The sequence below is a fragment of the Melanerpes formicivorus genome, unplaced genomic scaffold (genome assembly GCF_026170545.1).
Source record: "Melanerpes formicivorus ecotype bairdi unplaced genomic scaffold, bMelFor1.0.p_v2 SCAF_25, whole genome shotgun sequence".
Taxonomy (NCBI): Eukaryota; Metazoa; Chordata; class Aves; order Piciformes; family Picidae; genus Melanerpes; species Melanerpes formicivorus.
In genome coordinates this window covers 7192386-7215866 of record NW_027142377.1, presented here as the reverse complement: position 1 = coordinate 7215866, position 23481 = coordinate 7192386, and the positions used below count along the sequence as shown (strand labels likewise).

Genomic DNA, 23481 nt, shown 5'->3' with positions numbered 1-23481 from the left:
AATTAAACGATAATGTTCTCTCCATATAAAATGGTAAACAGAACAAAAATGGGTATAAAATTCAGACAAATCAGGGTATTGTATGTGCTTATTTGCTTAGTAGTCTGTTGTTTTTCAAAAAGCATTGAATAAGGCCTCTATTTATTTATTCTATCTATTTCAGTCTTCTTAACACCCACATAAGCAGAATACTCCCTTTGCAGGCATAGTAGCTGCTATGTGATACTACTTGTAATAGTAAGAAGATAGTCCACATGACTTTCATAAATTGAATCTCTTTAAGCTCTGTATGTTTTGAGGTACATTCTGTTGCATTCATTTAAATGAATCAGACAATGCCACTTAATAAGGCTTACCAGTGAAGCAACAATTCCTTTTTATTAAGTGGGTGAGACTGCCCTACGAGGAAAATAAAAAGTTAGGGCAGATCATCTGGTTGTTCATCAAGGTATATGTCTACTGGCTTTTCAGTCTCTCTGCACTTAGAATTGTTTTGTTGCTGTACTTTGAATCAGTTTAAGACCACTATTTCAAAAAATACTGCTTGATCACATTTGCATTGAAACTATGTAAAGACATTTTTAAATGGCATAGAATTAAGAGCTGAGCAAACAAAAAAATTACATCTTCTAACCTGTGTTCTGTGAGATTCATTCCATGCTGATCTCAAATATTTGACAAACAACATTTTTCTCTCCTTTTCCATCAGGTGACTCAGATATCATTCTAATGATATATCAGAGACATGCAGAGTCAGTACACTATACTGATAAGAATTGTCTATTACTGCTAGAGCTTCAAACTCTTCATGCAGCCAGAGCTGTATGAAACCCTGCAAACACCTGCTCATGCAGTAACTGCAATTTTTTGTGTGTGCTTGCATTCATTTGTCTCTGAGTTTAATAATCTTTCAGAGATGATAACATCAGCTTTCCAACCATTTGGAAGATGGTTGCCGGGATTCCTGTTTAATTATGTGCTCTCATAAGGACTTTGTGAAAAACACATGATGCTGTGAAAATTGTGACAAAATAAGTGCCTTACACAGAGTGATAGTGATTGATCCTCTGCCAGCAGGTTTGTAGAATCAGGGAATCATAAATTGTTTCTGATGGCAAAGACCTTCAAGATGGAGTACAACTGTTTACCCAGCACTAACAGGGCCGTTAAACCATGTCCAGAAATGCCATGTCTACATGTTTTATTGAACACTTCCAGGGATGCTGACTCCACCATGCCCCTGGACAGCCTGTTCCAATGCCCAACCACCTTTTCAGTAAAGAATTTTTTTTTCTAGTATACAATGTAAACTTCCCTGGCATAATTTGAAGCCATTTCCTCTCATTCTGTCACTTGATTCTAGGGAGAAGAGACTGACACCCACCTCACTACAACCTTCTTTCAGATAGTTATAGGGAGCAATGAGGTCTCCCTGCAACCTCCTCTTCTCCAGACTAAACAATGCCAGTTCTCTCAGCCACTCCTCATAAGACTTGTTCTCTAGACCCTTCACCAACTGTGTTCCCCAATGATGGCGACTTGCATCCTTTGCACCTCACAGGTGTCCCACCATTCCACTTCTCTGTTCAATTATTTAGAACAGAGCCACATCCTTGAAGCTGAGCCAGCAGTTTTATTTCATTTCTCTGTTGTCTTTTACCATTGGTAATTGCTTTCTTATGCCTTTCATAGAACAAGAAAAAAAAAAGTTGACAAGCCATTTAAGATGCTCTTGAGATGTCACTTGAATTTAGCAAGTGGGTTATTTACATACAAATATTGCTTTCATATTCTTACTGAGTTCTCTTTGGTCCTTTCTATGAAGTGGTAAGCAAGCTGAACACAGGCTGGAGTCAGCGGGGAAAAAATGCATACTTCTACACAGTTGAATTTGCTTGTTTCGTGAGTTTCAGTTTCAATTTAATCCTTTAGCAATGGTTTTAGTGAAGTAAACTTTCAATTTCAAAAGCTAGAGTGCAAATCCAGGGTTTGGATTTCACCCATGCTTTGTTGAAGTAACCTTCCCTTGTAATACATTTTTACTGTCTTGATCTATTGCATAGGAGGCAGGTACTGTTTATACATTGTGAAAATGAGTACTAAGCAGTACTGCTGGCACAGAGTAATTGATGGAGGATTTGGTAACTATGGGCTGTTAGTCTGAACAAAGACAAGTGTTACTGAAGAGTCTTTGAGAATATTACTGCAGTCTAAAATTATCTCTAATTGCTTCAAAGATTGTTTTGTGATATTGTAAGGCTTTCAGCCAGCCTGTTTTGAGTGCCTGTAAAAGTACTGTAAAATAGCATTCACACTAGAATGCTGCAGCAGAAGGTATGTTTGCCCTACATACCATGATGGGTAGAAATCCTCAAGATTGCTGGTTAAGCACTAAATGTGCTGGGAGTAGCCTACTAGTAGGAGCATGGAGCACTGCATGGCTGAGAGCAGGCTAAATTAACCTGCACAGGCAGGTTGCTTCTAGCATCCCAGAAAGCATGGCACAGCATTGCCAGCTCAGAGCCGATTCGCACATCTACGTGTTGCACTGCCTATCACAAATGTGCCCACTGAAGATTTGAATAAAATGTTTGGTGTGCTATTGTAGTCTGAGCTGATTGTATTCTGTTACCAACTTGTGTCATGTGTGGCTGATCTTTGGCCACTGTTACCACTGATGGACCACCTAGTTCCAATTGGAAAAATCAGTTAATTCATGCCAGAATATGTGTGAATGAAATGGTGGATCAAGGCATCACATTCTCCACAAATCCTTTGTATTCTTGATGCAGGAAAAAAGAGATGTCTTAATACCCATGTCCAAAAAAAGAAAAAGTTTATAATTCCTTTTAATGCATACAATTTTGTGTTCTTGGTGTTTGTTTTGCCCATTTAGTATTGAAGTTTTATTGATGAAGCATACAATTTTTAAGGCTAGTTCCCTAAACAATGCTTAGGAAGCTGGTATCATGGTATATCGTCTCTAAAGCAGATCTGCGGGAACATGTCTTAATTTGAGGCACAGGTGCAATTACAGAGTGTGTTGCTGGCTTTGCTCTGCAGTGTGCTACTACTGATAAGGTTTTGCGTTCCTCGAGTTGAATTTCTGGCGCATGCCAGAGACCATAGTCATAGGGATTCAAGTAGCATGGCTAGAGGTCTTATTTATGCTTTCTTGTTAGCTTTGGGTCTTCTGGCAGTTTTTATCATGATACATCAACCTGGTTTATATCCTGGTTTCACACTCCTGCTCCAAAAGAAACCCACACCTAAGAAAGACAGGTTTGGATAGAAGTGAAATTACTTTGTGCCTGCCGGAACCCTATCTGAAAGCAAAAGGAAGTCTGATTTCTTTAGTTGTAACAGAGTACTGTCCCCTACACAAACTTGAAAAGAGTGGCCTTTGTTTCCTAGATCTGATAGTTCTACCATTGTGGTGGGTTTTGCTGAGTAACTTATTCCTTCTTATCTTGTGTGTGAATTTGGAGATATGATGGGAGGTGCAGTTTCTGTGCTTATCACATCCAGCACCTGTATAATCTTATATTCAGCCTGATTTTCAAGTATTGCCATCCTGAATGTTAAAATCAAATGATTATTCAAATATAGATTCAAAACAGTGAGAATAAAGTTTGTCTGACTGTGTTTTGCTTAACAGTTCTGCTGTTTCCTTATGCTCACACAGGATTTTCTATTCTTTTTTTGAGTAGCTCTTGAAAATGTGTCTGTGGTAAAATTTACAGAAATAACAGACTTGTTTGATAATTGGCCTACAGATCTGGCAGAATGGACTACAGACAATCAGTGCTGAGAGAAAGCACACTCCAAGTCAACCAGTTTTCAAAGCAGTAATGATCCTTCCCAGTAGTGTGTGAGAGCAGCTTCACTGGCTCAGTATCGTGGTTTGCTGCCACCAAATAAGTTGCTGCTCTTGGTTTTTGCAACCACACACTACCAGCCTTTCCTTTTGTTGGTGCTGGTCATGACTTCTGTGTAACTGAGATACAGTTCATGAAGTGAGCAGTAAGTACCTTCCCAGTACCATACAAAGATGAACTGGCTGAGTTGGGATCAATTGGGTTAGCAAGAACAGGATTATCCAAGAGGAAGCAGAAATGAGGTGTTAGGACTGCTCTTTTCAGTGAGGGGAGGATCAGCTCCTGTTATCCTGATCACTCCCGAAGGGCTCATTGTTTTGCTGGCACTCTGAACAAGTAGCTGTGTGTTGTGTTTTTCTGTAGTTAGGTTACTACTATGTGGTTGTCTCTAGCACCCACTGCTAAGAATTAACGTGGGGACAGCGGTGTTCTTTGCTCTGCTTACAAGGCTAAAGGGTATCTGTGCTTTTAATGTGGCTAATCAAGGATATTCTGAGGTCGGCACAGTTAGTTTGTACATTCTTACACATTTTTTGTGTATTAGTTTGCATACTGCAATAAACAATATTGTTAACCTTTAAGTAGCTCATGTTGTTGAGATTTTGAAGAAAACAGTGGAAATACAACTTTGTAATGGAAAGCTGTAACTATAAATTCTGTTTTTTCTGCTTTTGTGCCAACCACTTATGTTTCAAGAGAAGCAGTAGTCTTTCAATTCCCTGTGCTGCTTTTGTCTCCCATCCAAAAAAACCTTGCCAACAACCTGGTATCTCAGTAAGCACAGCCTGGGTCCCTGCCTTCAGGAGGCTTCTGCCAGCTGCTCAGCATAAAAAACCTTACCACACTCAGTGTTACTCTGCATGGCATGGGGCTTTCCAGAGAAACACCAGCTGGGCCTAGTCCCTTTTCCCTACATGTGTCATTTCACTCAGTGTCCAAAGGAACTCTGCATATGGGGAGCAAAGAAAGGATGTAATTTAGTAGTGCTGGGATTGTGCAAAGCACCTTTGACATGGATGGGAATGTACAGAATTAATGATTGCAGGAGAATATGCTGACAAAAGGATCTAAAACCTATATTAATATTTACATTCTGAAAAAAGCAAGCAAAATCCCAACATGCAACCTTCCTGATCCAAGCTTTCAACCTGTATGCATAGTTATTTCAGAGAAGAGTCCCTTTAGACATTGACAAGCTGCTTGGTCTGCTGTCCATTGTATAGTGTGTTTGTGTGCTGAGTGCTACAAAACCAATAAAATCCTCTTTCCCTGGAGATACCGAAAACGTATTCTCGCTTTTAATAGAGGTGGGGGGACATTGTGACTTGTTCAGGCAAAGTACTGTCTTAGGGAGAATGAAAATCCAGTCTTTCTGTAAATGTATTTTAATGTGGAAAAGCTTCCATTTTCTTCCTTTGAAGTAATCTTTCTGTAGATGTTCCTGGGCCCTTAGTTGTTTTTCTGTGCAACGGTCATTTGTTTCTTCTTCAACACCTCTGACTGACAGTGCACTTTATGGCCTAATTACAGAGAACCAGAGTTGGAAGAGGATAAAGAGTCTTTTAAACAAAAACATATCCTCAGGATGTTAAGACTGCTCAGGGAACAAATAGGGTAGAGGAAGATGGGAAGTTGGACTTTGATACATGATTTGACAATCCAGTTTTGACTGAGCCAAAGGGATGTTTCTGTCACATCACACTGTCTACTAATTCTTTTGGCAAGTTGTATTTCCTATGGGAATCAACTAGAGGGAGTGGTGTCCAGGCATAGTGTTTCTTCTCAATCGTTTTCCATGGTATGCAGTTTTGTTTCCAGCATATAAAGCTGCATGTACTGACAAGAATTGCATACACCTGTTCCTTGACCACCACCCACTCTACAGATGCAGATTTAGAGAGCCTAAGAAGAAAGGGCTGAAGAGTATGCACCAGTTGAGCTGGGTCATTTAAGTGCCAGAGCTAACTTTTAGTATAAATTGTTTGCTTGCATCTAAGTTTTGATTAATTGTGATGATGTCAGTTGTTTTGCTATACAAAAATAAGCAACTGCTAAAGGCTGAGGGCAGCTAGGGACTGCAAAGTGTTGAATGCACTGATTTACTCTTGTAACGCTTTTTTTCATGTGCCCCTTGGGAATTCTTGCCTAAACTGTACCTTTACTGCCTGCTTCAGCAAAGTGCTTTGCTCTTTATCAATCCTAACAGAGCTTCCTTGTTTGTTTTTTTGGGTTCTATTTTGCTCATTGGACTGGGAGAGGTGCTTTGTGATCTCCTCAACATCACCTGCACTTTGCTTATAAGCATTCAGGTTTTTCCTTTGAGAGTGTGTATATTCTTCATGTTTCCGTGGTCTCATCTCTAAAATCTTGTCTTAAAGATACCAGAAATGCATTTATTCTATGTGTGCAGAAAATGTGGTCTGCAGAAGTACAGCATAGGCAGTACTGTGCTTACCATGAAAGGAGCAAAGGTGTTTGCTAGCCAAGGGCTTTAAGCTTTGAGTCAAAAAACAGTCTAGACGTTCTTATCACATTAAACAGTCTGGAGCATTTCATAGGTTTGTGACAGGAAGAAAAGTAGTCTGAAATAGGTGACCTGTTTTGTTATGGGAAAAGCCTGCTGGTCCCAAGGTTTTATTCTTTGCAGTGCTTAGTAGTTGTGCTGGAAAGGCTTAAGGGTGATATATGAAGCAAACCAGGTTTTAGACATGTAAAAATGTTACCTTCACGTTCTGTGGGGTCTGTTGTGCGTCACATGTGCCACTCTTCCTGATTTTAATGGGTGCTGTATTTGATGACTGTGGGCAACTTGTTACCAAGTTGGAGGCCATCATGGATAGCAGCAGCATCAGATAAGCACTCAGTGCTTCAGTGCATGCAGCTAGTGTATATAGCAAAATATTTCCTTTCTCTTTTTGCTAGTGTATCCTTATAAATTTTAATGGTGTAACAACTTGCACTGCTGCCTTCCATTGCATCTGATGGGTACCAAACAGATTTGTCTGGTTTTGATCTCCATCTACGATGACTTCTTTCACCTTCCCAGGCATTTTGCCCATGTGTCCCCTTGGCTTGTCTGCAGGAGTGCTGAGCTCCTCATCTCTGGGAGCGCTGCCATCTGCACTCCTGAGCTGTCACGATAAATAATCCCACTGCTATTGCCTGGAATGTTGGCACTGTTCTTGCCATTTCTTTCATCTTTACCACCGACACACAGACACCAGTGTTTTGTTTTGTTCATCTTAGTATATATTCCACTCTGTTCCTTCCTTTCCAGCCTTATTGCAGAAACACAGCTTCATAGCTGGAATAAACTAAAAATAGCCTTGCTTGTGCTATCCCAGACCGTTTCCATTTCAGCTATTCCAACTACCTATTATTATTCTCTTCTAGCATTGTGAAAGTGCTGGTATCTTCCTTTTCATTTCAGGTGTATTGGCTTGCTTGACACTTCATCATTCTGTTGAGATAGTTGTCAGACATGCAATCCTTGTTTTCTGCACTTTTTGTCTGTTGTTACTTCCTTCCTCCCCTTTTCAATTTTTGCTCTCTTCCCTGCATATGTTTCATTTCTTTCTCCCCTAGCAGTTGTCCAGAATCAAGAATGGCTTCATATTCCAGCGTGATGTGCATACTGTCACCTCTCCAGGGAGAGAAAAGAAAGCACAGCTTATCTTCTTGCCTGTGTGAGTGTGTTCCATTATGTACCTCCTTCAGCATGAAGGAAGGGCTATCCTCCACTTGCACTATGTGAAATGAAAGTCCCGGTGGCTGGTGACAATAAAGAATGGTGAGAAGGCTTGAAGAAGTCACAACTCCCCCTTTTTTTCCTGCTATTCAACACTGAATTGGATGTTAATGTTAGGAATTTGGAGAAAGTCCCCTGACCCTGGTGTCTCCAGTTGGTCCAGAAAAATCTGTATAAATTGAACCTCTTGGCAAGTTGTAAAGCCTTCTGTTTATTATGAGATGTCAAGTAAGTGTTCAAAATGGGCTGTGTACTCCAGGATGCCATACCGCTACGCATGACTGGCAGACTGGCTCCCCTTTTTGTCTCTGTACTGGACAAATAGGTTACATACCAGCACTTTTATTTTTATCCCTTTTGGAATACTGTGCCAAACCTTCCATTTGGGGCAATACAAAAACTGAGATGCCTTTCTTCAGAAATTTTCATATATATTATAAACAGTTGAATAAGCCAAAATGCATCCAGCAAGAAGATTTAGTGAGGCTCTCCCATCCCTTCCTTTAATAGTTGAGATGCTTACTTTTTCTCCATTTTGCAAACAAGTGACACATCAGTTTTCAGAAAGACATTTTAGAGATCTTACTCTCAGGTATTGGAAACAACTGAATACCTGAATAAGTACCACTCTGACCTGTTTTATCAGATAAACTTATCTCCTGTGTCTTGTGCAGTCTTATTTTGCCCTTGAGACAACACCTGTCAATTCAATAATGACTGATGTGTCAGGAAACACTGCACAGTGTCAGGAGAGCTGCTTTCATATTTGTTTAGTAGAAATGTACGTGCAGATTGCACTGCTTCCACAAGGCAGGCATTAGTGAAAGAAACTGTCCATCCCCGTTTTCTATTCATGATTAATTACGACCTTACCAGCTAAAGGATTGGTGACATTTAGTTTTAATCTTTGGTCTCATTATCTGCAGAATCTTTCTTACTGCCTCCATTGTTTTTAGACCTTCTGAGCAGTGACATAACAGCCATCTAAAAAGAAATCTAGCTGAAACAACTTTAGAAGCAATGCTTGCTTTGCCACCTACATAGGATAGTGAAGTAACAATGACAATTTAACAATTTAACATTCAGAACCAGTTGCTTTTTTTCTTGACTTTCTAGGAAATTGAAATAATATGTGGCTGATGAACCTGGTATGTCTCAAACATGACTGTCCATATTTGGACAGCTGTCCTGCTGGTAAGAGAGCTTCTAGATTTTGAGATTATAGGTAGCATGTTATTTTTAGCCTTGCCTACCTGTGATACTTTGCATTTCTAACTGTAATGGTCTTGTCTTTGGCAAAATGCCCAGTTGCTTATTAATGGATGTTATTGAAGATTAGAGGTGTATAACATGACTTTTACCTATGGGATATCTTGCTGACAGTGTTTTTCAAACTCTAAGTAGATAAATAATTGGCATCACTAAATGTGTAATTAAGACAAGTCTTGCTAGGCTAATTCTTTAGAGAAGAAATGGGAATGGCAAAATGTCCATCCAGGACTACAGAGCAGCCTGGCAACTCTAACCTGAATCGCTTGACTCCCAGCTAGTACAAGGCAGCTGTGGATTTCCTGGACAATTGGTGATAAATGTTGTTTCTGCATACAACAGGTAGTGTGTTAGTGAGCAAGGCAGATAGACAAGTTGAGTGTATACAACAGTGTTTAGACTAGAAACTTTATGATTTTTTTTTTCCAGTTCATTAAATGTGCTACCAGTTCACAGATCTGCTTTTTGCTCAGTAATATTGAAGTGCACTGGCTAGGAGGAATCAGACAAAGAACCTTTATGTAAAGACAACTGGTATATTCTGCTTCTTTCTGGTTTGGTTTGGGTGGCTTTTTTGTTTTGTTTTTGTTTGGGTTGGTTGTTTTTTTCCCCTTTCTTCTGTGATTTGAATCTGAAATCTTGGCAGAAAAATAAAATGAAACCAGTAACCATTAACACTAAGCATCTGGGGGAGCCGTGGTCTGCTCCAGCCAGGCATTAGCTAGGACCATTTACAGCTGCCTTGCTGCTGCCCTTGATCTCAAACTGTGGCATAGAACTGAGGAAGGAAGACTGCACTTACAAGTCTCTGCTACACAGGATTTGGATGTGATGGGTAATTTCTTGCTTTTAATTCCATATCTTCCCTATTCTGTTTCCAATTTTGTGCTCCCCAGTTCAGGAGAGGCAGGGAAATGCTGGAGAGAGTCCAGTGGAGGGCTACAAGGATGATTCAAGGACTGGAACTGTTTTGTGAGAAAAGGCTGAGAGACCTAGGGCTTTTTAGCCTGGTAAAGAGGACTGAGAGGGGATCTTGGTTATGTTTAGAAATATATGAAGAGTGAATGTCAAGAAAGGGTCAGTCTCCTTTCAGTGGTGCACAGTAATAGGATGAGGGGCAGCAGGTATAAACTGGAACACAAGAAGTTCCATGTTAACATTAGGAAAAACTTCTTTACTGTGAGGTTGACAGAGCACTGGAACAGACATTGTGGAGTCTCCTTCTCTGGAGACTTTCAAAACCTACCTGGACATGTTCCTGTGTGGCCTGCCTAGTTGATCCTGCTTTGGCATGGTGGGGTTGGACTATGTGATCTCCAGAAGTCCCTTCCAACCCTTACTATTCTGTGATTCCGTGATTCCCTTGTTTAAAGAAGGGGATAGAAAAACTGTTATTTCTAGGATGCAAGCTGATCTGAAATGTGAGCAGCATTGCAACTTCTATGGTAAATACAAACATTTTCTGAGTAATGCTATGGGTTAAACTGCACGACAGTCTCACCTAAAAAGTGTGAAGGCCCCTGAATTTTCATGGTGAGTGTAGTTTGCGCACTTTATCCAGGTTACTAAGAAACTTGTAATTTAAACTTCAACAAATTACTTTTGACACACTCCCAACTGTGAAGTAATGAATGCAACTTTTTCATATTGGTGTGTTTTAGACCACTGGAACAACTGCCAAAGAACATTCCCTTAGTTTTGTCTGAAATTATGAGCTAGGAATGTGTCTCACTCCTGTTTCCTCAGAAATAGTGTAAAAAAACTTGTCAGAATTGAACCTTCCAAATGATAATGTTGCTTTCCTAATTTTAGGCATTAAATTATTGTCTATTAGTTTTTATGTCTGTATGTCTTGAACAAACTACTATTAAGTCATGTCAGAAGTTTAATAAAGTTTGCTTTGAAGTACCTGACCATAGAAAGGATTATATCAAATACAGAGAGATTTAGAAGTTAGTGTGAAATGTAATCTTGACCTTTCATTACACTTTCTTATTACAAGGTTCAGACCGTATATTAAGAGTCTGTGTCACTGTTTGGAAGACAACTGTGTCCTCAGGACATGGTCATGGAGCAGATGATATTTGTAGTTTTGATTATTTTTTTTTTTTTGTTTGAGGTACTAGCTTCTGTTTGTTCCAAAACTTTTCTTTGCATTTAGAAATGAAAGACTGCTGATGTTCTCCTGGTTTGGAAATAATGTGTTGCCTTTTCTGTGGTATTTGCAGTTAATAATTTGATCTTAGAATTTTGCTGTTTTATGTCCTAGGGTCCCTGAGCTCTTGCATTCATAACAGGAACAATGCTCAGCTAAGGTTATTTGGTGTTTATCTGTATTCCTGCCTGAATTCTCCTTAGGATTTTAACTTTTTTTTCTTTTTGTATCTTCCTGTTACATTGAAGTACAGGGTTCTGCATGAGGTTTTTTAGAGCACGAAGCCCCAGAAGGAGGTTAAAAAGAAGTTGGAAGTTTTAATTGCCCAAAGAGCACATTGAAGACTCTAAATTTTTTTCAAATAAACCTGACAAGTCTCTTATTTAAAGGGCTCACTGCTGTCATTACTCAAGGTGGTAGAGCCTGTAAGACTGCCAAAAAAGGTTATTTGGGCATAAGTAATTCAGAAAATACTGGAGATGTTTTGTAAGTACTACATGTTTATGGTTTGTTTTATCATTCTATACAGTAGCCTTTGTTTTAAAGGCTAGAGTATTCTTTGTCTTCAGCTGAAAGCCACAGAGTGAGGTAATTAAACTTAATAAAAGTAATTTGCTGCTTAGGTCAAGATAGATTGTATACATACATAACATGCTATAGCAATTTGGAAAAGATCTTGACAACTATTACACAAACCATTGCTTTCATCAAAGTCCAATTCATTCTCTATTGCTACCTGGGGACTTGACCATGGAAGAGCCTGCAGAACTGTGAAGTCTTGTAATTGCTTTACAGTATATTGTGGATACTGCAGAAATTCAGCAGTGTGGCTCTCACTTTTGGTGCTGAAGGATATATGTACATCAAAGGGAGAAAGAGTAGGAAGTACAATGGTGTGGTGGTTTTAGGCTATGCCTTTAAAATTTAACTGCAGATTTCAAGCAGAAAAGTAGACAAACATAAATAAATCACTATTGGATGTAAAAAGGAAAACAGAAGATTATTCTAAACAAATTCATGGGATATGTCTGGGATAAGAGGAGATGTACCATAACAATTCATCACATTTCCCTTTTCCCATTCATTTTCTCTTCTGATCTCAGCTGTTTTGATTTGCTTGGGAGAGAGAGAATGTGCTTCTGGCTGGCCTTGGATAAGTCTAACCCACTGCTTTCTCTCAACTCCTTTCTTTCTCTGGAACAGAGAGGTTTGGGGAGGCAGTGGAATGACTTCCTGGGTCTTTTGACCTTTTTGTGTTGTTTGCTAATTCTAAATATCTGTATAATATTGTAAATACTGAATAGTTTCTCTATATTCATTGCATTTCATTGGAGAATATAGTTTTTGCTTGTAAATACAGCTTCATTTGCTTCTAACTGAGTTGGTCTGTCTAAAAGTTAATGCTGGGGGGAAACTTCAACCCACCACAACTGTTTTTTGTTGGGGTTTGTTGTTTAGTTGTTCTGTTTTCTTGTGGTTTTGTTTGTTTTTAAATTGTTTTCTTGTATCTGTAAGAAAAATATGTATGACTGGGCAAGATTACTAAACTCATCATGGTGTTCTGTGGGTGTGTAGGCTTTGTCCTCGACACCCACATAGATAGCAACTAGTGTGATTTTAGGTGTTCAGCTGTGTTTACATAGGATGATTCAAAGAGGTAATTGGTGAAGTGGCAGTGTGGAGCCTCCTCACTTTTTGCTCCGAAAATAGTGATTCATTCCAGAGGCAAAAATAATAATTACTAAAATAAATTAATAAGTATTGTTATAATATTCAAGGCTAAGCAAACTGCGGAAATTCTGACTTACTATGTTGTATACCGGAGGGGGTCAGCTCTAAGGAGTACTGCTTTCTTTTCCAACAGTGTCTCAACATTGACAGGATGTTTATGGGATCCAAGTAGTATCCTATCCATCATGCTAGCCAGCCCTGTGGATTAGTTTAGAATATCATCTCTTTCTCCAAACATTAGTCTGCTTTGTATTAACAGAATCTTTTCCTCCTCCTGTTCAGCCACACCTTGTCCTTCTTTTGGTCAAAGAATGAAAAAAAACAAAACCCAAAACACACAATCAAACCACCAGGATTTATTGTCCTTCCACTCCCCGCATCCCAGATTTAGCCTTGTACAGCCCAGCTTACAAAAGAGGAAGGCTTCTGTATTAAGTAGTGCTATTCTGGATATGGTTAATTGTGTGTCCTTACTCTTCGGGTACTCCAGGAGAGTTAAAATCTATTCTTTATTGTGATCCAAATCATATCTTAAGGCATAAACCTCTATTGAAAGAAAGGAAAAGAGTTCAAAAGGCATTTAACTTCTGCACTAGAGAAACTTCACTTGCTTTCTCCTTGTGGTCATTGATTAAGTTGTATTTTATATATTTTTCTGCCTTTTTAAATGGCAGCGGGGCATTTTTATACTTTAAAGAACCCTCTATGAGTAAGGTGATTTTGATTTTCATTTTTGAAGGCTGTTTAAAATTTTTAAATATAGGTTTTGCGGTCTTTTAAGTGCAGTTCCTCAGGCTTCTTTCGCTGTTTGAATCTTGACACATTTGTTGTCACTAAATTTCTTTAGCAATTCTTGATTGTCATTGCAGTGAGGGTATATGCATCCATATGAACATTAGTATGTCATGTTTGTTCGAGTTTGATGGGTGGATGAGGTTGGTTTTGTTTTTTACTTTCTCTGAACTGCTTAAAAATTGATCAAGATTAACAGGAGGTCCAGAGAGTGTCAGGGGAATACTTAGTATTTTATTTTAGTGATTTAAAAAGCTAATAAGGTTATGGAAAAATTGATATTTTGAGAGGAGTGTAAGAAACACAAGAGAGCTTTTCTAAAGGCAGAGAGAATTTTCTTCACCTTCTGCACAGCTGCCAATGGATATGGCTTTGAATTCTTGTTTGTTACAACACATCTGACTACTTGCTACATGTACTTAAGCCATCTTTCCCTCACACTTCATCTGTCTCAGTTCATCTGCAAACTGTATTGACCTGTGAGAGAGCAGAGCTAGAGAAGAGATCGGGAAAATGGTAAATAACAATGAGCTCAAGTTCCTGAGGCACAACTTGATTGCTTCAAAAATTATGAGCAACCAAGTGTGTTTTCTTGCAGCCCAAGGCAAAATCATGCAAATAAGAAGAAAGGCTTATATAGATTTGTATGACAGAAGGCTGTGCAGGGCTTCAGCGTCCTGAAAGGCATCTGGAAAAGTGGAGAGCGCTTCATCTGACTCTAAAGATTTGAGAACTGTGCATTGCAGCAGAAACTGAAGAGCTCTATCTATTTAATTTATCATTAATGAAGTAATGAGACAACTTCATACTGTGTCGATACCTAGACGAGGAGAAGATATCTGTAAAGAAAGGATTTTACAGAGCTGTGTTTCTGTGATGAACTCAGAGTTCAAAGTGGTAACAATGCATGTTTCTAAGTGCTAAGGTAATTAACCTCTCTGAGATGTGTCTGTGGAGGCACTCTTTACATCCAGAGTGCCAGATGCTGGATGGAATGTTGTGTGTCTTATACAGGAGTTTGTAACAGCTGCAGAGGTGGTAAGTTTTAAAAATATGTGTCTGTATGGGTTTCACTGTCAGTAAAAAAAATGGTAAAAGCCATGTGTATTGGTTGAGGACTCTGGAAGAGTATTCTTCACAGTCTTAAAAGTGTCATCGCATTTCTTGTGTTTTAGCACGCAACACATCTGCTTTTCCCAGAAGGGCTGCATGAACTACTTCTATTTGAAGCAACTTTTCTTCTTGAGGACATTCTGATTGTAAAAGTTATTTAAACAAATAAAGGCAACTACCACAATGTCATCAAACCACAGAATATGCAATAGAATACAGTATTTAGCACTTCCAGTGTGTATGCTTTAAGTTTTCTTTAAATCTAAGGGATATTTTACCAAGACCTTTGAGGATTTGTTGTATAGTATGGGGGTTCGCTGGTTCTGGTTTCAACTTTGCTCTTAACAAAACTTGTGTAGTCAGAAGACAGCCTTCTGGAGCTGCATTTCTCCAAACATTCTCAAGGTTTTGTGATTACATAGAGCTGTTGTGTGAAATCTGTGAGCTGTATAGGAACAAGCCACCTTCATGCTCCTTCAAGGGGATAGATATTCAATCGTGCAGCTTCCTCCATTCAGTGAGGGGAAAATCAGCTCTGTGCTGAGCTAAACTGGAAGAGACTCTAAAGCTGTAAGTGTATTTTAAAAAACTAAAAAAACATGTATTGATTTGGTGCCTTTCCTGGAAGGATCTCAAAACATCTCATGATTCTCATGAAGGAGGTATTATTACTCTTTTACAGAAGAATAAAATCCAAATGCACAGAGCTAGCTAAAAAAAAGAGGAAGCTTGATAAGATACAAAACATAGTGGATCACTTCTTGGCTCTAGTTCCTTGTCTTCTACTTTTTCCCAAAGCATCTTTTCATCAAGGTTGGGGGAGGGGAGAAATACAGATGAGTGGTCTTAAATACTGTGTAACTTCTCTTTTTTTTAATTGGGAGTGTACAGAGAGAGTGATTGCCCATTGGAATGGGCTGCCTGGGGAGGTAGTGGAGTCACCATCATTGGAGGTGTTTAGGAGGAGACTGGATGGGGTGCTTGGTGCCATGGGTTAGTTGATTAGGTGGTGTTGGATGATAGGTTGGACACGATGCTCTTGAAGGTCTCTTCCAACCCATTCTTTTCCATTCTTTTCCATTCTTTTCCATTCTTTTCCATTCTTTTCCATTCTTTTCCATTCTTTTCCATTCTTTTCCATTCTTTTCCATTCTTTTCCATTCTTTTCCATTCTTTTCCATTCTTTTCCATTCTTTTCCATTCTTTTCCATTCTTTTCCATTCTTTTCCATTCTTTTCCATTCTTTTCCATTCTTTTCCATTCTTTTCCATTCTTTTCCATTCTTTTCCATTCTTTTCCATTCTTTTCTATTCTTTTCCATTCTTTTCCATTCTTTTCCATTCTTTTCCATTCTTTTCCATTCTTTTCCATTCTTTTCCATTCTTTTCCATTCTTTTCCATTCTTTTCCATTCTTTTCCATTCTTTTCCATTCTTTTCCATTCTTTTCCATTCTTTTCCATTCTTTTCCATTCTTTTCCATGTGTTATTTTGAGTTTTCACCCTCTTTTCAGCAAAAGTGAGCACTTAATGGCGATATGTCTCATTGCATTTTTTCATAGCTATGGAGAATTAATCAGTTTGTTATTCCAAAGGCTTTGGAAACAGCATGTATATTTTTTATATTCCTGTGTTAGTTACCAAAAAAAAGGCAGGTGCTAGAGATGGAGAGCATAAAAATGAAATTTGCCCCCCCCTTTTCTTTTTAAGTAGTAACACTTTTTTATTTTCTTTTTTTTTTGGGTAGAAAACTATTAAAAGTAACTGTTCTTAAGGCTAATGTTGGACAGTCTTTTAACAGTATCCCCTGAGTTATTTTGTTCTGGTTCCTTTTCATGTTTGAACGTTTGTGATGCTAATGAAAACAAGACAAAAGGCTTTTTACAAAATGCTTCCTTTTAATTTTTTTATTTTTTTTTTAAATTTAAACAGTTGCATCTATTCTGGGTGTAAAGTTCAGTCAAAGTGGACATCTGTAAGAACGTTGTGGAAGGATTGTTACATAATGGGTAATACTTTATAAATCAGAGGTTTGACATACACAAACACTACAAAGATGGCTTGCATAGCATAGATTACACAGACTGTCAAATGCTTTTCCTTGAATTTTAGGTATGCTTTTTATCTCTCTCTCTCAGACAAACTTTGCTTGGGTGGTTGTCTGCCTTGTTAACCGAGTATGAACTGTTCTGGTTACCCTTAATCCTGTATCGTTTTGCTGGAGATAGGTCGGTAGTAGGTGAATATTGTCAGTTGTCAGAGGAGTCCTGGGCTAACCAGAGAACGGAGTGAGGTGGTGTTTGCCTGCGAGTGAAACAGGCATGTGAGGTCAGGTTATTGTGACTGTGTGCTGTATTACTCCTCAGTACACCATTTTGCAGAATGATTTGTTGACATCTGAGTCAGTCTTATCTTGCTGCTGCCAAGTGTGTTCCCCCTCATACAAGACTTTCTGGTCCCTTCTATAAAAGAGATAACCAAGATAACCTGTGTCCTAGATGGTGTTAGTAAGCAGAAACAATTCAGATGCACTTTATTTCAGATAAAACGAACTTCAGTATTTTAGAGTATGTACTTAGGATGTTTCCTGATGTAAAGCAGTGTAACCTAGAAGGCACCAAGGTGTTGAAATGATCCTGAATAATTTGATAGTCCTTATTGTAAGTCAGTAAACCTTTGTTTCCCTGTGAATTTTAGCCTATATATTATCCATATCTTGAGCTGTATGTGAAATATCACTGAAAATACACATGACTTTATTTACCTTTGAAATGTGAAACACAGTGGGGGAAAATGTATTTTGCTTATGTAGTATACAGTTTAGAATGTTTTTAAAAAGAAATAGAACTGGATATATTGGATCTGACCTTTTCCTGTAAAAGAGTAGCAGTCGTGCATTACAGGTTGTGGTATTCTGCACCTAGGTCTGGAAATGAGTTAGCAGGTATTTAAGCTAAAGGAATATTACACTGCAAGTGATTTTTCCAATAATTCAGCTCAGACACACATTAAAATATTTTTTATTTCGAAGTTATGAAACAAAAATACTCTGAAGTGTGAAAGGAAAAGCTGAAAATCACTTTTTTTTCCCCTTTTTTTTTCTCCAGCTTAGACTTCAGAATATCCCTTTTTAAAAATCAGTAATTGAACCTTGGTTTCTCATTCTTTTTCAGGTTTTTCTTCTATAATCATGGCAAAACCTTATGAATTTAACTGGCAGAAGCCAGTTCCCTCTTTTATGCAAGATGGAGCAGTGTTTGACAGATATGAAGAGGTAAGGGGCCAGTTGCTTTTCATTTGCTATTCTCTTTTAATATGTAGATGTTACAGAATATTTCATGGTTTGCTTTCATTATACACAAACAAACTTTCAAGTAACTCCAGAAATGTGTATGGGGAAGGAATACCAACACATATTATGGCTATGTGTTTAATTCCTATGAATTCTCTTCCCTGAGGAAGAGAAAGGGAGATTTGGATCAAAATACCTGTAACCGGCATAAAACACAGTACTGAACAAAGTGAATCCTTCCTTTTTTTTCTTTCCTTTTTTTTCCCCTCTTTTTGCTTCTTTTTTTTTTTTCTCTTTGGTGCATCTGTCAAATTTATGTAAATGTGTCTCTTTTTAATATATAAATTAAGGCTTTGCATCTTACAAGGGAAAGTCAAAGAACACAAAACATTTATATTCTGATTCAAATGCATCGTTTGAGATTTGGAGTGGTTTAATATACTTGAGCAAATCAACCTGTGTCTGAAATATGATTACTATGATCCTGCTTTCAGCTTTGCTTTAATCCAAATTTATTAAAGAAATGCAAACTAGGATATTTTACACAGCCAAAATACAGTGCTGAGACATTTACCTTCTATTCAGCCTGTGAGAATAATTTTATCAGGGTCTGGTTTTAATCTTGTTTGGACAGGAAACCTCTGAAAGTTGACAGTATCTTGGTAAGTGCCTCCAGGATATTAGTATTTTCCTCTTATCTTTTGAAATGTAAGTGAAAGGTATTTTTTACCACAAGGCCTGCCAAGATAGGGATGGAGGTTTTTTTACTGTCTATTTTCAGGTTTGGGTACAGATAAGCTACAAACATAGAAGTGGACATAAAATTCCTTAGAAAGGAGGTTCATAAAAGCTTTATTTAGTTTCACAAATATTGCTCCAGAAAAATCAAGCTGTGAGGATCCAGATGAAGGAGAAGTGTATGGGCCATAGTTATTCTCTTGCACCTTGTATGAGAAATGGAAAATGGGAAGACAAAGAAAAGAGTTTAAGTGCTCAGATTATGTGAGAGATCAAGAAAGTTCAGTGAGGCACCTGAGTCTTTGATGCAGTGAAGGGAGAATGAGACATCTCAAAAAGTAGGTTGGTGTGCCCAGAAGACACCTGTGTGAGTCAAAATAATTCTGGACAGACATAGATAGGATGAGAACATAGCACCAAAAGTCTTGCTCTTTGAAGCTGAATTGATTGCCTTGCAAAACCCTGTAGAAAGAACAGTATACTTGCTACCTGTGGAGTAAAATGTTTGACCATCCAGCTGATGTTCTCTAGCTGCTTTGCTTGCTGCAAGTTTTGTGACAGTTTACTCCAAGTTTGCTACAGCACAGCTGTAAGCCTGGTTTGTTTTCTTAAAGAGGGCTCTTCTGGAAACACTAGAAGGCTTCAATTTAGATAACTAACTGTATATTTTATCTGCAATTTTACAGGGATCATCAAGGACCATAAAAATCCTAGTGACTCAGAAGTTAAGATCTGTAGGCTGTAAACAGTGAGCACTTGATGGTGTGGCTGTTTGATATTAAGAAATATATGATACACGTAAGCTATTATGTAATTGTGTTGTGGTAGTAACTAGATAGCCTGCTTGAGAGACCATTGTTTTAGAAAGGCTATGCAAACATAGTAAGATCCAATCCCTGTACTGCAGGTCTTGCATTTTTCAAGAAACACATTTCAGATCTAGACTTAGAATGTCATGAAACAGCTGTGCTTAGTTCCCCACTCTACAAAAAAGGTCACATTGGGGGAAAAGAGCATTGACAGCTGAACGAAGGTCAGCGACAAACTGTGGCTCAGGAATCCTAGCACAGGTTCTTGGTGACAGAGCAGCTCTAGTACAGCATGAGATGTCTTTTATGTGCCCAAGTTTTTGTGACTGGAAAAAAAACACTGGGTCATTGTTATGTGGACCAGATGATGGATCCATCTTTTTCTGATAGATGAGTCCATTAATCTGAAGGATTACAAGATTATGGAAGTACATTTTGAGTCACACATTATCATGTTTGTCTGCTGAAAAGTCTGAGTCTAGAACAGAGTTAGCAAAATATAGGAAATAAAAATCAGACACGATAGGAATCTTGGTGATCATGCTGCATGCATGTGATCTGATCGTAGGTGCTTTTTTTTACCACACAAGAATACAAGTTGCAGAAAAAGCAGTTTCATGAATAGAGTAAAGGCTGGGGTGGATCATCAGCATGAGTGCAATTTAGACACCTTTGTGAAAACATTTTTAGTACATTGGAAGCTTTTTGGTAGATGAGGACACAATAAATGACAAAAAAAATGCCCACTTTTTGTGTGAGTAGCCTGGGAAATACAAGCGACTCATATCGATTGGTAGCTAGCTGCATTTTGTACGAACCAAGATTCCAAGGGCAGCAAAACTAGTAAATCTGAGGTGTCTGGGAACAAGGTTTCATAAGCTATGAGTGATAGAGTGAAGGCAGGAGGTCAGGTGTTCTGGTGAAGATAGATGGGCACAACATTGTGTGCTGGAAACTCATGCGTAGTGTTGTTGACTCAGACTGAGCTGCAGCAACTTTGTACTTTCTCAATTCCCTTGCCTATAAAATTAATGTCGTTTGCCACTTGGATGGGAAACTGCTGCATGTCAGTCCTTAAAACCTGTACATCTGGGTTGAGGGCCTAAAATGTTGTCCAGAGGTGTTAGACACCATTCAGTAATTAATGTGTCCAGTGAAAAGGAGTAATTACCCCTGAAACCACCTGTGGCTGCCTCCTAATACCCTGCATCCTAAGTCAAGCTGGAGAGCTCCCTCAGTGAGAACAAAGCATTCTGAAAAGCATGCTGCATGGATTGAAGGCATTGGAGTTCTTATGTGGTTTTGTTACCTAAATTCAAATTGTCCTATGAACAAGACTACAAGACTCACATGTTCACATATATGGTATATGCTCAGGAGAGGATGTGGACTTTTGGAAAGGTATCTCGGTCTTTAACAGAGCAAAGCACTGATCTCTGAAAGAGTAAGCCGTGCTGCAGCCTATACACATTGGGTTTCAATTGAGGAAATCAGGAAGTCGTGGCTCCTTTTCTTTTTTTCTTTAAAAGATGATCAATTCTGCAGTGTTACCCTGCATTTTAGCTTAATTTTGGGATACATTAATTGAGGCTGGAGGTGTGTGGTAGAAATTTCTTTTGTAATTCAGGATTTTTTTGCCTTGTCTAGTCTGCTTGGTATGCAGCTCTTTCTTGGTTTCTCTACAAATCAATGTCCCCCAGTCTCTGCTTGCCAGATACTCTGGTTACAAAATGCTCAGGACATGTCTACTGCCATAGTCTTAGTGAAAAGTGCTTTCTAAATTCTGGAAGTTAAAATGAAATGTGATTGTTTAATCCTGAAGGTAGCATTTTCAAAGTGATATCCTTTTCACCTTTACATAGTTTGAAGCATTTAATTTGCAATGGTTTTTTTTTAATTCTATTTAATTAATGTTTTTTAATTAGGTAAGGATCACTATTTTCATTAAACAAATCTTCATAGTTGCAAAGAAGCAACAGAGTGTAGTTGGAGGCCTGTATCAAATCTAGTCCTTCAGGGGTCAGTACTGGGACCAGTGCTGTTCAATATATTCATCAACGACTTGGAAGAAGGAACAGAGTGAGCTGTCAGCAGGTTTGCTGATGACACAAAACTGGGTGGCGTGGTTGACACACCGTAAGGTTGTGTTGTCATTCAGCGAGACTTAGACTGGAGTGTTGGCCAGGGAGAACTGCAATGAAATTCAGCAAGGGCAAGTGCAGAGTCTTGCACCTGGGAAACAGCCTCATGTATCAGTATAGGTTGGGGACTGACCTGCTAGAGAGCAGTGAAGAGGAAAAGGACCTGGGGGTCCTAGTGGATGGAAGGTTGACCATGAGCCAGGAGGCCAATGGTACCCTGGCATGTATTAGAGGGGGTGTGGGTAGTAGGCCAGGAGAGGTTCTCTTCCCCCTGTGCTCTGCCCGAGTGAGGCAGCATCTGGAATATTGTGTAGAGTTCTGGGTCCCTCAGTTCAAGGACAGGGAACTGCTTGAAAAAGTACAGTGCAGAGCCACAAACATTATTAAGGAAGTGGAGCATCTTCCTTATGAGGAGAGACTGAGGGAGCTGGGGCTTTTTTATTTTGGAGAGAAGGAGACTGAGGAGTGACCTCATTAATGTTGTTAAATATTGTAAAGGGTGAGTGCCAAGAGGATGGGCTCAGGTTGTTTTTGGTGATGCCCAATGACAGGACAAGGGACAATGGGTGGAAGTTGAGGCATAGGAAGTTCCATGTAAACATGAGGAAAAAAAATTCACTGTGAGGGTGACAGAGCACTGGAACAGGCTGCCCAAAAGGGTTGTGGAGTCTCCCTCTCTGGAGATCTTCAAGACTCACCTGGGGGAGTTGTTGTGTGAAATGGTATAGGTGATCCTGCTCTGTCGGGGGGGTTAGACTAGATGATCATTTCGAGGTCCCTTCCAGCCACTAACATTCTGTGGGATTCACTTCATCAATATTATCACAGAATCAATGTCTCAAGTGGCATCAAAAAGACAAATCATTACAAACGATTATTTTTTAAAACCTCCCTCCTTCCCCCCCTACCTGATTGCTTTAGGAAGAACAAATTCTTCAGGAAGGTATTTGGGAAGAAATGTCAGAGTCTTTGGTTTTGGAACGATAGACAAATGTGTGATATTTGTCAAATGATGGAACTAATGGCCTATATTTTCTTTTCTGTAGGAATCTTTTGTCTTTGAAAGTAACTGCCTCTTCCAAGTGGATGAATTTGGCTTTTTTCTGAGCTGGAAAAGTGAAGGAAAGGTATATTACAATGATGCCAAGATTAGATATTATTGTGTTTGGCTTACATTTTGGCTAGTTTTTAAAAAAAATAAAACAGTGTGCTACTTTGTTTGCCAGGCTAGCTTTAGTCCTCTTCTTTTAGAATTGACAGAAATGCAGTATTTAAGAGGGAATGAAGTGATATAAAAAGTAAATACCCAGTTTAGCGTTATATTACCAGTGTTTGCAAATAAGAGTGTTTATTTTTATTGCAGCTCCTAATGGAGCCATGTATCAACAGACCTTTGAACTTGTACCCTTTTTGCTCTTTTTTTTCTCCTCTTTCAGGAAGGACAGGTATTAGAATGCTCCCTGATCAACAGCGTTCGTTTTGGAGCTGTACCAAAGGTACTCTGTACTTATACTCTTCATTTAAACAAAGACTATTTAAACTGAAGATGAAATTCTGGACAAAGTTATTTTCTTTGGGGGGGGGGGGGGGGGGGGGGAATCTTCCCAATGCAGCTTGTATTTTGTTATCATGGTCTTAAAACTTGAAGTTTTTAAGTCTGCATTAGGAATAGTGTGGCCAGCAGGAGCAGGGAGGTCATAGTGCCCCTGTACTCTGCTTTGGTTAGGCCGCACCTTGAGTACTCTGTCCAGTTCTGGGCCCCTCAGTTTAAGAAGGACATCGAAACACTTGAACGTGTCCAGAGAAGGGCAACAAGG

The 23481-nt window shown here is 38.9% G+C and overlaps 1 protein-coding gene across 8 annotated transcripts in view; it reads left to right on the top strand.

Annotated features, from left to right (window-relative positions):
* PLCB4 (phospholipase C beta 4) overlaps positions 1-23481 on the top strand; it is a 165270-nt gene that overhangs the window by 63885 nt on the left and 77904 nt on the right. For all 8 annotated transcript variants that reach the window (XR_010989135.1, XM_068153185.1, XM_068153183.1 and 5 more), the window contains 3 exons: positions 17858-17958; positions 22711-22791; positions 23101-23160. Coding sequence is in view for 7 of the 8 variants with exons in the window: in XM_068153185.1 (XP_068009286.1) it covers positions 17875-17958; positions 22711-22791; positions 23101-23160 (225 nt within the window). In the remaining variant the exon portion in view is untranslated. The remainder of the gene's footprint in view (positions 1-17857; positions 17959-22710; positions 22792-23100; positions 23161-23481) is intronic.